The sequence below is a fragment of the Xiphias gladius genome, chromosome 13 (assembly GCF_016859285.1).
Source record: "Xiphias gladius isolate SHS-SW01 ecotype Sanya breed wild chromosome 13, ASM1685928v1, whole genome shotgun sequence".
Lineage (NCBI taxonomy): Eukaryota > Metazoa > Chordata > Actinopteri > Istiophoriformes > Xiphiidae > Xiphias > Xiphias gladius.
This window is the reverse complement of record NC_053412.1, coordinates 13,924,364-13,937,217: the sequence shown is the minus strand read 5'-3', so window position 1 is coordinate 13,937,217 and position 12,854 is coordinate 13,924,364. Positions and strand designations below refer to the sequence as shown.

General features: G+C 44.9%; 2 protein-coding genes across 5 annotated transcripts; one reads left to right on the top strand and one right to left on the bottom strand.

Annotated features, from left to right (window-relative positions):
- The first annotated feature begins 64 nt into the window (after positions 1-64).
- cars2 (cysteinyl-tRNA synthetase 2, mitochondrial) lies at positions 65-6,521 on the top strand. Of its 4 annotated transcripts, none has more exons than XM_040142210.1 (15): positions 65-504; positions 603-653; positions 804-921; positions 1,020-1,091; positions 1,666-1,771; positions 1,871-1,951; positions 2,116-2,245; positions 2,488-2,621; positions 3,100-3,167; positions 3,294-3,360; positions 3,791-3,929; positions 4,275-4,398; positions 4,869-4,967; positions 5,844-6,056; positions 6,199-6,521. In XM_040142210.1, exons 1-15 carry the CDS (start codon positions 65-67, stop codon positions 6,292-6,294), a joined length of 1,938 nt encoding a protein of 645 aa, XP_039998144.1. In that variant the 3' UTR covers positions 6,295-6,521. The 4 variants fall into 4 exon arrangements, with proteins under 4 accessions (XP_039998144.1, XP_039998143.1, XP_039998146.1 ...); XM_040142209.1 differs by having other exon boundaries at positions 5,841-6,056; XM_040142212.1 differs by lacking the exon at positions 4,869-4,967.
- A 484-nt stretch (positions 6,522-7,005) lies between these two features.
- On the bottom strand, positions 7,006-12,427 carry LOC120798141 (DDRGK domain-containing protein 1-like). Its single transcript, XM_040142213.1, has 8 exons — positions 12,228-12,427; positions 11,201-11,350; positions 10,540-10,658; positions 9,717-9,818; positions 9,488-9,610; positions 9,345-9,383; positions 9,154-9,259; positions 7,006-7,618 (listed from the first exon to the last, which is right to left on the bottom strand). The coding sequence occupies exons 1-8, from the start codon at positions 12,313-12,315 to the stop codon at positions 7,458-7,460; spliced, it is 888 nt and encodes a 295-aa protein (XP_039998147.1). The 5' UTR covers positions 12,316-12,427; the 3' UTR covers positions 7,006-7,457.
- Positions 12,428-12,854: the final 427 nt, after the last annotated feature.

Here is a 12,854-nt window from a genome sequence, read left to right as displayed (position 1 = left end):
GAAAGTGACCGAGTAATTATTTTGACATAGCTACCGCAGCGGAGTCCCAGCAAGAGTAAATCACATGACGCGTAATGAACACTTCCGGTATCAGACTCTCACGAGAAGTGCGGCGGCGACACGGACGCGCGTGACAGCAGACGGTGAAATAGCGCGCAGCTTTTGTCGAGCGCTCGAGGCGTCCCGTCGCTGCTGCGCTAACGTGGGACCCTGTCGGCCGCGTGGTCAGTGTTGCGAGCCGACCGAGGGGGCGCGTACGCCGCGTCCTCCACAGCGGGGTCTCGCCATGTGGAGGCACCCGGCGAGGTCGGTGTTACGGAAGGCGAAGGGCCACCGCGGGGCGCTCGACGCGGCCCGGCTGGTCGTCAAGGCCGGATCGTGTTGCGGGGTTCCGGGGAGGAGCTGGACGAGACCCAGCGGGGTCGACACGGGCGTGAAGACTTTCAACAGCCTGACCAAACAGAAGGAGCCTCTCATTCTAGCAAGGGAGGGGGTCGCTACCTGGTAGGGAACAGCGCTACGTGATGCGCATACGCACCGTCACGTTACCTTCATAGCGGCACAATAACCTCACTCAGTATTGTACACGTGTTGTGTCTCAGGTACAGCTGTGGACCCACCGTGTACGACCATGCCCACCTGGGTCATGCTTGGTAAAGATCCCGCACACACACACACACACACACACACACACACACACACACACACACACACACACACACACACAGACAGACATTTGCATGTACAAGCCAAAGGCCGTGAAAGGTGCCCGAGCTCAGTCGCTTTGCGTGTGTCTGTCCCAGCTCCTATGTCAGGTTCGACATCCTGCAGAGGATCTTGTCCAGGTTGTTCGGGATCACCGTCGTCCACGCGATGGTGATCACTGACATTGACGACAAAATAATCAAAAGAAGCCGGGAGGTAAGACCAGGAGAGCGCGCTCAGCCAAACACACCAGTGGTTCTGGTGACTCCTCGTTTTATCAGCTGTGTTGAAAGCGTGTTTCTCTTGCTCTGTAGGAAAATGTGTCTCCGGCCATCATATCCAGAAAGTATGAGGATGAATTCAAGAGGGATATGCTGTCCTTAAAGGTTCGTGATTAGGCAATGGCTGATGTTTTCATTCAAGTAGGCCATTTATTTACTGACCGCCATCAAGGCTGACACGAGGGGTAAATTCTTTTTAGATTGAGCTTTGTGAGCCGGTCCCACGCCAGCATGTTAAAAACATAACCCTGCAACACGGGGAACGTCCACGGCTTTTTGCTGAAATGGCACAGAAGTGAGTTTCAAATACAGAGTCGTAAAATGACACTGACAAAGAGACGGTTGTTCATGTCACAATCTGGCTGACACCACTGACCTGCTGGATCAGGTCAGTATCGACACCAACACCGATTCAGCAGGAACCAATACATCTCTGCGTTTAACTGGATTCACTAGCCCACTTTATACAAGTAGAGTCTGAGCTCTGTCTCCACCAGACTCCCCTCGGCCTGGTTTCGGATGCTCCCCCAAGCAAGGTTTATTTCCGTAACTCAAATGTGATCACAGATACTTGTGAAGTGAAACAAGCGATTTTTGCCGTGGGAGGCACAAACTGGGGCTACCGTGAAGCGTGTTCATCCGTAAACACGTCTTTATTATTCCCTCGTTTGTCTTTCAGGTGATTCCCCCTGCAGCGTACTTAAGAGTCACAGAGAATGTGCATCACATTGTCGCCTTCATTAAGGGGATCCTCAAAAATGGACACGCCTATGCCACGAAAGAAGGTGAACATTGAGAACCTCCTGACTGTCATTTCACTTGAGAAGTAATGCCCGCACCTCCACAGCACCTGAGTCAACATCTGCGAACTGCTTTGGTTGCAGGCGACGTGTATTTTGATATTCAGTCCATTGGTGATCGTTATGGCAAGTTTGTGGGAGCTGTGGCTTCTCAGGGAGAACCCGGTAAGTCTCTCTGTCTGCTTCTTGACACAGTAACAACAAATTGTATTCTCAAGTTCTGAAATTTGGGCCTGAAAGCACAATGGGATTGCTGGCACTGCCATCTCTGCCGTGGGCAGGGCATGTGTTAGCATTACTAATGGACGGCAAACTGCTCTGCTCTCCAGGCGGCACGAGTAAACGAGACCCGAGGGATTTTGCTCTGTGGAAGCGGTCCAAACCTCAGGAACCGTACTGGGAATCTCCATGGGGCAGAGGGAGACCTGGCTGGCATATCGAATGCTCTACCATCGCTAGGTTTGGATTTACAGCAACCTACTGCTTAGCTAGCTAAAACTAATGCAGTCTAACACCAAAGATCCTCAGTAAATACTGCTCCATGAAGTATTTTAAATGTTCAGTTTTTGGTCTTAACCGTTTTAACCAAGCACGGTGTTGGTCCAACTGCACCGTCACTTTGGAGGCTGCAGTTTGTGCGGTTCTTGATACATGCTCCTCAGACTCAGTGTATGGTGCCGCTGTCTCTGCGGTGGTTTCAGCTGTGTGTTTGGGAGTCAGCTGGATATCCACTCCGGAGGTATTGACCTGGCCTTTCCCCACCACGAGAATGAGGTGGCTCAGAGTGAGGCCTATCACCAGTGTGGACAGTGGGGACACTACTTCCTCCACTCAGGTAAATCCACCATCCAAGCCAGGTTCTCCTCCTAAGGGTCTCCCAAACATGTTTGAAGCAGCTTTTAAATGTGTGGGAGTTATGTGAGTTCTGCCTTGTGGTTACACCTAATAGGGTTTGGGTCTCATTTGTCAACTTCGATTCTGAATGGGATTCTGTTTATAGAAATGGTTTTTATGAAAATCCTCTTTCAGTTTCTGTCATCTGAGCAACAAAATATGTTGAAAGCATGTGGTTTTTTTTTCCTTTTTCTTTTCAGCAGATTTAAACAGCCATTTACCGACAACATCTCAACCGCACCAAATGAAATTGATTATATTTTGCTGTGCGGCTTAGCCTCACCTCTTCTTTTTTTTTTTGTTTCCACTAATTTCATTTCTGGATTTCCAAGCCTTGTACCACAGTTTTGTCAGGATTGCCAAGCGCAGTGTTTCTGTTTTGGAACTTGTTGGTCTGATTGGCTGTTTATTGTTTTTAGGACACTTACACCTAAAAGGCAGCGCAGAGAAAATGTCTAAATCTTTAAAGAACTATATCACCATCAAGGTACCGCCATCTTGACTCATTCATCACCTTGCCTAGTAACGGTTTTGTGAGAATAGACTGTATCTTGCATATTGTGTGCTGCAGTTTGTGAAAGTAATAATTTGATCTTCTTTTGTCCTCCATTAGGATTTCCTGCAGTCTTACTCTGCCAATGAATTCCGGATGTTTTGTCTTTTGACAAAATACAGATCAGGTGGGGGGAAAGAATTATGTGGTCCTTTTTTTTTTTTTGTCTTTTGTTTGCATCAGACTTTTTTTTCCCCCACTTTGCACTTTTGCCAAGTCCCCCGTGGTATGTAGGTAAATCCAATAATTAAAAAAAGACATTTTGAATCCATATAAAAAAGTTAATGTATTTATAATTTAAAGCGAGAAGAAAATCAAATTATTGGCATATTTAACCCTTTAATGTAAAAGCCAAATTAATTGTCTTAGTAATTGTTTTTCTAGTAATGGATGTAAAGGAATGTAATCAACCAGTGAAAAAAGTAGCTTCCCAGCCTCCCAGTCCCCACCGTAATGAAGCATGATGCCTGTATGTTGACACATTCGTTGCAGTGAGACACTTAGTTTTCAGCAGTAAACGGAAGAATATTGACGATTCCCCATGGTGTCCCCCACAGCTATAGACTACAGTGACCGCAGCATGTCGGAGGCTCGGACCTCTCTGGGAACCATCTCCACCTTCGTCCGTGACACTCAGGCCTACATGAAGGGTCAGCTGCAGTGTTCACCTGTGCAGGAAGCTTTTCTCTGGGAGAGGTAGTGGCTTTCTCCTCCCTCTGATCAATTCATTCACGTGGTGGTCATCAGATTTAAACCTATGTCAGTGTCTCATTATTTCTCCCGTTTCGTGCTCCGCTACTTTGGTGTTTGTGCAGAGTGTCTGTCGGGTTCTCACAACTCGCGCGCATCTCGTATTCTCTGTTCTGTGTGTGAGAGTAAACCTAATTAAAAGTTGGGCTGTGTTTGAAACACAATGTTTTTCATGGTGGGAGGGCCACACCCACTCTATAGGTAAACCATCCCCTTAAAACTAAAAGAACGAAGAAATTATTATGCATTTCATATTTATTCAGGTCTCATAGAGAGAACTTGTTTCTTCAGGTTGGCTGAGACTAAATCCAGTGTGGTGAAAGCTCTGGCAGATGACTTTGATACCCCGAGAGCCATGGGAGCTGTGATGAATCTGGTCTATCATGGAAACTGCCAACTCCAGCCCGTTTCTACGGTAATTCACTGTTTCTTACCGCCCATCCGACTCTCGTGGGATTATGTGAACCGACTAAAGGTTCCAGCTCTGCTAATTCTGCAGGTAATTGAGTGGTCCTCACCCGTAGTGGAACAAAAATGTAATCCTCGTCCCAAAGGGAGTTGCTGGAAGAAAGACTATGGGGTTATTTTAATCAAAAAGTTGGATAGAAAGGCTCACCGTGTGACCAGCTAAATGCCAACCTCAGGCCAGCACTAGCAGGGAAATCTTTTTCTGGGCAGACTGTCTCAGTGGCAACATGCAGAAGCAGTTTAAAACCAAGACTTCATCCAGACCGAAACAGTTTGTGGCACAATACAATGAGGCAGCAGACATAAATGGTTGCAAATGTCAAATGATCCCTTCAAAGTGCTGTCAGTGCGTGACTGAAGTAAAGCATGGATACTGAAAAGTGTGTGTGTATGTGTGTGTGTTGTATTTCTGCTCAGTCTGAAGGAGTGGCCCGGAGCCCTGCAGTGTTCGGAGCGATGGTCAGCTACGTGAGAGACATCTTGGATGTGTTTGGGATCGATCTGCTGCACAATAAGGTCAGAACCTGTGAACTGAGAACGACGTATAAGATACACTCAGCAAGCATTAGGAACACCATACTAATACTGGGTAGCTCCTCTCTTTGATCTCAAAACAGCCTCAGTTCTTTGTGGCCTGGATTCCACAAGATGTTGGAAACTTTCCTTTGAGATTCTGCTCCATGTTGACATGAGTGCATCACATCATTTCTGCACAGTCATGCTTTCAATCTCCTGGTCTACAACATCCCAAAGGTGTTCTGTTGGATTCAGATCTGGTGCAATTGTGGGCCATGAGGGGATGCATAAACGTAAAGACTGGTTATCTGAGTTACCGTAGCCTTTCTTTCAGCTCCAAGCAGTCCGGCCTCTCATCAACAAGACGTTTCCATCCACAGAACTGTTGCTCACTGGATGTTTTTGGTTTTGGCAACATTCTGAGTAAAAACTGTAGATAGATCGAGAGATCGGCTGCTTCAGAAATACTCAAACCAGCCCGCCTGGCAGCAACAACCATGCCACAGTCAAAACCACTGAGTTCACATTTTGCCTTCATTCTGATCTTCGATGTGAACATTAACTGAAGCTCCTGACCTGTATCTGCAGGACTTTGTGCACTGCACTGCTGCCACGTGGTTGGCTGATTGGATAATTGCATGAATAAGAAGGTTTACAAGTGTTTCTAATAAAGTGCTTGTGAATATATATCACGATTTGGATACACTCACAAAACTTATTAGTAGGCTAGCATCAGTTTTAGTTTGAGCCTGCATGTGGGATTTGTTGACAAAAAGACAAAAACATCCCCAGACTTTTTCTTTAAATGGATTCCAGACGAGAAACTTTGTTCTCACACATCTCATCTCTCCGCTGTCCCACCGTCATGTGCAGCAGGCTGACGAGGTGAGTGGTTGTGGAAGACTACAGGGTGTCATTGAGCAGCTGACTCATTTCCGAAGTGAAGTCCGATCGTTCGCACTCGCCCATCTGAAAGGTCCGACCGCTGGATCCCCCGAAAACCAAGGACTCCTCGCAGAAAGAAACCGTCTCCTCAAAGCCTGCGACACCCTCAGAAACGACCTGGCATCGTTGGGGGTTTTGATAAAGGTATGCTGGGTTTTCTCATGTCAAAATGAAAACGGGTGCATAGTTTGAATACAGAAGTAATAGCTCCATGCAGCATTTACTGGGGTCAAATATTAAAGAGTTTACTGGGAGACTGGACTGATGTTTTTTCTTGTGTTTGCAGGATAGAGGAGCCGCCTCTACATGGGAGATAACTGAAGGAAAACAGAGTCCGAGAGGACAGAGTCTCCCTGATAAAGGCCAGGAGCCATCCAGCTGAAATCAGTCTCTACCTCTGAGACTGACTTTATTTTAAGCTTGTGGACTCAAAGTTCATCAGCTGAAAGACTTTTATGAAAACAAGACACCAAACCATCCTGATACATTACAGATACTAAGTTTAATTTAAATGTCTGATGTGCCTGTCAGTCTACAGACTCTAATATTCCGTGTTAAATAAGTCACAAGGTGTAATAAATGTTATGTTAATTGTATGTCCTTATGTTACAGATTTTGGTATGTTTAATGAAAGCTGTGTTTCTCCACCCTGTTTCTCTCTTTAAGCACTGGCTTAAGAAAAGCCTCTCTCTAATAATTTGAAATTTCTTTGAGCCGCTTCCGCAGTGTAGCGACGGGCCTCTTTGGTAAGACAGACTGTGACGATGTCAAAAGCGGGACTATACCGCTGCGTCACATTGTTCTACACAGTATGGAGACATGGGTTGACTTGATTTGCTAAACACTGAAGCAGCAGATTACTGACTGCAAATCCAGACAAAATTCTCAGCTGTCTCAGTGGCTGTAATGCACACCCCTTAATAACACTGCTACGGGTGTAAATGACGACGCTGGCAGACACCAGAAGTCATTCTGCTCATACGGCCCACATACATGACAAACTCCTGTTTATAGACGTGAGGTGTTCCTAAAGTGATAGTAATAAATTTAACAGGAAATGTGTGTAAAGCAGAGCTGTAGCAGCAGACCTGCATCTTGTAGAAAGATCATTTTAATTATGACAATCACCATAAAAGTTATGTTACACTAAACGAGACCAAACTCAGAATAGATGGAACAAAAACAGGAATCTCCAATTGTATTTTTTCATGTTGATGGGTTTGTTAATGTCTTACACTGTATATAGTGTGTTACTATAAGTTTATTTCAACTCTTAGTTGAATCAAACATAAGTCCTAGTCTATCTGAAGTCTGAGAACTGCTAGTGCATGAAGGGCATTGAGCCATGGTCTGCTCCGTACCTGAAGTACAACAGATAAAAACTTCAGGCACCACCGGCCAGCAAATAGCAAATGATTGGCGTAGCGCAGTACGTGCTTTTCACCGACAGCCGAGCTTGGTCGTCACGGAGATCTGGGGTCAGGTCATTCTTCAGCAGTCTCATGCGGACTCTCGTGGAGCTGTCCTGCAGCGGTCCGGGGTCCATCAGGCGGCGCTGCGGCTCTCGGGCATCAGATTGATCAGCGAGTTACTGGCCTGAGCCAGCTCTGTGATGGAGACTCTGCCTCTCTGTCTGATGAAACGAACCACCGAGTCCAGCTCTTCCGGAGTGATGGAGATGAATTTCCCTCTGTCGTCAATCACTCCTGCAGAAAATGTACAGCAAAATGCAGCATGTTTCTTAGATTGTATATAGATACACATACATACAAAAACAGTGGCATGAGGAAGTCTGGGCACTGCTGTTTAATATTTACTGTGAATAGTTAGTGAATAGAACATGACCTGGTTTTTCAAAAAGGCACAAAGTTAAAGATGACATGCCTTTAATATTTTAAACCTTTTTTTTTTACTTCCATCTTTTACAGTTTCAAACTAGCAGCAGGAAAAGGAGCTGAACAAAAGTTTGGGCACCCTACATGGTCAGGCCTTAGTAACGCCCCCCTTGGCAGGTATCACAGCTTGTAAACCCTTCTGTAGCAGCTAAGAGTCTTTCAGTTCTTGTTTGGGGGACTTTCGCCCAGTCTTCCAGCAAAAGGCTTCTAGTTCTGTGAGATTCTTGGGCCGTCTTAGATGCACTGCACTTTTGAGGTCTATCCACAGATTCTCAATGATGTTTGTTTATTTATATATCTATCTCTCTATCTATATCTATATATCTATCTATTAATATCTATCTATCTATCTATCTCTATATCTATCTATATCTATATATCTATATCTATATCTATCTATATCTATATATCTATATCTATATATCTATATCCAATTCATATCTATATCTATATATCTATATCTATATATATATACACGCAACACAGATATATCTATATATATCTATATATATCTATATATATATATATATATATATATATATATATATATATATACACGCGCAACACAGATACATAGTTAAATATGGTTAGATATAGATAAAAGTACCCACATTGCTTTTAGGGCTGCAGCTGTTGGTTATTTTCAATATCAATGAATCTGTGGATTAATTATTCCCATGTCTGAAAATAAAAAATTATCTAAAGCCCACAGTTACGTCTTCAAATGTCTTGTTTTGTCCAACCAAAAGATATATATTTACTACCATATACAGAATGAGAGAGTAAGACATTGAAATTTTCTAAAATCGATCATCAAAGTCTTTTTCAGATTATTCCACTAACCAACTCAGCACTTGTTTTGCTGACATTTTTGGAATTTTAGAGCATGGTTAGCACCTGTTTGCTGTTCATTTATGATCAGTGTGCCAACGGGTAGTTTACCAGTTTTACTGACTGGAGACAGCGCCCTCATAAGAGCTTCACTTTGTATCTGTATTTCCTGAATAGTAAATATTACCCGCAGGAAATCTGCAGAATTCCCTTCACCTGCTTCACAGACTTCAGATGAGAGAGGCATTTATATACCTTCACGGTAAATTTCAGGTTTCAGAGATGCGAGTTGCTTTGGCTAAAATGGATCTGGAGTAGAGCGAAGAGCCAACAGTGAGATGCTCTGCTCACATGCTGGGAGGACAGGATTCCCTCTCTCCAGCTCCAAAATCATTCAGGAGCCGAGACAAAGGAACAGGTCCGCGTGTCATTTATTCCTAATTCAGAGAATAAGAGCTCATGTTTCTATCTTTACTCTGAGCAGCCACATCCATACCAGTCCCGGTCACACCAACCTGTGAGGGAGCCTTCGGCCAACAGGTCCTGAAGTCTGGCGATAGCGTCCTGAGTCCTCATCCCAAAATGAGAAGCCAAGTCCTCCAAGAGAACCACCTTAGAGCTCTGCAGGACAGAGGGACACAGTTTAATACGGTGCATTCCTGTGCTCCAGTATAGGCTGGAAGGTGAAGGGGTCTGTCAGTCTCACCTCAATGTACTGGATGAATTCTTGAAGCCGGTTGTGTGACTGGGAGTAAAGAACACAAACGTTTCTTAGATTTTAAATGTATGATATCAAAAGACAAACAGCACTGAATGTTAAAAATTGTGTTGTGTTGATATCGAACTGACCTGGTCCTCAGAGAGCTGTTCCTCCTCTCCCTGGTCTTCTATGGTGAAGGAAGCTTTGAGTCTTAAGTACTCCTCCTCTTCCCGTCTCTCCTGCTCCTCTTTGGCGCGACGCTCCTCCTCCTCCTAAATAAACAGCAGCACAGAGTCTCAGCATCTCCTCTGCGTATCAACACACAGGGAAGCAAAGGGTTGGTGAGGGGATTTGTGTGTGTGTGTGTGTGTGTGTAACCTGTTTCTGTTCCAGCAGTCGTTCTCTCTCCTCCTCCTGCCGTCTCTCATGCTCTCGGAGCTCCTGCATCCTCTTCCTCTCCTCCCTCTCCTCCATCTCCGCCTGAAAAGAAAACACAACACGATGCAATACGAGCCGACAGGACACTGGCCGCTACTGTTTAAACTCAGGCCAGTCCAACGGCGGCGTTTTAAAACCTCAACCATGAGCTGGAGACATTTGTGGGTTGCCACGAGACAGCGTCTCAATCAAACAGAGTATCTTCAAGCCATTTTTGAAATCTGAAACCACATGAACAAGACTGAGTGCTTATTATGTGTTGTTACTTTTATCGTTGAAGAGGCTAATCTGAACGTACAAGCGCTTGCTTTTTTTTAAATTTTCTTTTTTTTTTTTTAAATTTAATTTAGGATCATTAAGTGACCTGAAGCACCTCCCACGCCCATGTTGTGTTCAGCCAGTATGCCAAAGGCTGCAACGCTGCGTCCCTGGTCCATCCCAGAGTACATATTACAGTCATCGTCATGGTACACTGTTTATACAATACATGTGACTCTGGACGTCAAACAAACTGCGATTTCATTTTCGTTTGCCAAGATCTTTCTGGAGATTGTCTCGCTGCCATCCACAATTGATTTTTTTGGCAGATGTGTGCAGCTGCTTCCACTGCACACTGCATTGCTGGTGAACAGCGTTCATCAACAAAATCTGCCGCATTTAGTCTTCAAACCGCTTTTGAGGTGAGGTGATTTTGTCGTTTTCCCACTGCGGCGACACACTCAGAGGCCCAGCTCAGAATTAGGGTGCCGTACGTCTCTCTCACCTCTCGCTGGGCTTTCTTGGCCTGCTTCTCCTCCAGCTTCTTCTGCTTCTTGGCTCCAACTTTTGCCGTCGGCTGGAAGTCCTGCTGCTCCAGCTCTTCTTCCTCCACATGTTCCTCCTCTGAAATAAAAACAGCACCTTTCTCACATGTTCTTTACTCCACACATTATATAGATCACAAGACTCACATCTAGTAATAATTGTGAATTATTAAAGCCAATTGTTTGAAGGATTGCTCCCCCCCCAATATAGTGGTAAACTGCACTCGCCAGAGAGGGAAGTGGAATCTTATAGTCCATGTGGTTGCAAAATGTTGACATACAAAATCCTGAAGAGTTTCAGGACCAACAGATTCTGGCTCATAAAAACTTAATGAACTCCTGTTGATCGTAGACACGTCCATAGTTTGTTCCACTGATATAACAGTGCATAAGAGTGAACTAAAGCAGTTCTGTGATGATCCCTCAGTTCATCTTTTTCTGGATGACCCATGACAGCAGTCTAGTATGAGCTGCTCAAACAAGCTGAGCAGAAGCTCATTAAACACGGGGTTTATGTATTAATATTCAACATGCTGTATTTCACGTGATGACTTTATCTCAATCTTGGGCATTAACAGCCGCATTACACACGTGAACAAAGTTATAAGAGACCGCGTTTACCATGTTCCACAGCTTCTCTCTGCGGTCGTCTGTTCGCCATCACCGCGGCGAGGTTCCTCCTCCTGCGAGGCATACCAGCTCCTCGCTCCTCCGCTGCCTGCTGAGGGGGCCGTGCCGCCCGGACCACATCCCGCCGCTGCTCCTCATCCGCTGAGCATGCAACATATCACACCAGTGTCTATGCAATACCATTCGCACATATATATATATATTAAGACTGCAGAGATTTTCGAATGGAAGAGGAAATAAGAGACATTGATATCAGATCAGTGCATGGTATCAGAAACAGGGCCCAGCTAAGGATGTCCTGATTAGGACTTTTCTGCCCCCAACGCTGACCTGAAGTCAGTTCATACTGATTATGAGCACACTCTAAGGCTTGATCAGGTATGTGTGTTCTCCGTCCAAATGTGGCAGCAGAGTACTTTCCTTTTAGGTACCATAGTCATAAGTCAGAACAGCTTGACATCGTATTACCTGGCCTGCGATGAGGCTTTCAGATAACTGCTTTTAAAATCTGAGCAAAGTAAACAACGTTTTAATTTACTGCAATTAATGAGTTGCATCGCAGATTTTACAAGTATAGACAGAGACAGAGACAAACTAGATAGAATATAAACCCAACGTAACACAAAAAGAGACTCAATTACTTCCTACTTTCCTGTCTCCAGTACAATTGTTTTACTTTTTTTTTTACGTACTGGCTTCACCAAGAGCTGACGAGGTATTCCAGGCTTAGCTGGGCCCACTGCGGCTTCCGTAGTTTGATAGAGGCGAGCCGTGAGCTGACGTTGCCTGAAATCGCTGTAAAGTCAGGCACGGCCGATAAGTTAGCAGCTTTAACCCTCGCTCTTTCCTTTCACTGCTGAAATATTTACTAGAAAGTTAAAAAAAAATGGCCCCTTGTCGAAAAGTTTAACGTCCAAGTCTTACCAACATTACGTTTAAAGCAACAGCTTGCTAAAGGCTATGCTAACGCTTCGCATTCGCTCGGCTGTTTTCCAACCACGGCTCCAAAGCTGCTCACCTTCCTGCGTCTTCCTCCGCACCTTCAGCACAAACAAAATCAGGACAGCGAGGAGAGCAGCAGCCACCAGGTACAGCGCCGCGTCCATATCTGCTCGTAGGACGCCCTTTCCCTTACTGTAAGCGGTCCTCCGCGTCTTTCCCAGTCCCCAGCGCACGACAACAATGCGGAGGCACGTATTTCTCTTCTTCGCTGTGTTTATTGGCGGCTCGTAAAGCCATGGTAGAGGGTGCATACTGCCATCTGCTGTATCGGAGTGCGAGGAATCATGATTAAACCATCTGATATTTGACTATTTTCAATAAATAAATACATGTAAACTGTCTGAATATGGAGAAAGACGAAAAAAAAACCTTGCTTCTTCGAAAGATTTAATTTTTTTAGAAGCGTTTCGGGCTGTACATTAGCAATTTTTTTTTTATTCATATAGAAAAAGTGCTTAGGTAGCCAGAACGAATGCCACCGTTGCAGATCTGAGACATTATTCAGCGAGCAGAGCAGTCTTCCTGCCTCCAGGTAACAGGCAGAGTAGTCTGACACTCACTAGGTGGCAGGCTGCCCCTGCAGGCATCCCCTCGACTGCTGACACGCTTACCAAGGCTGTGTGTATAAATAGGTGTGAATAGG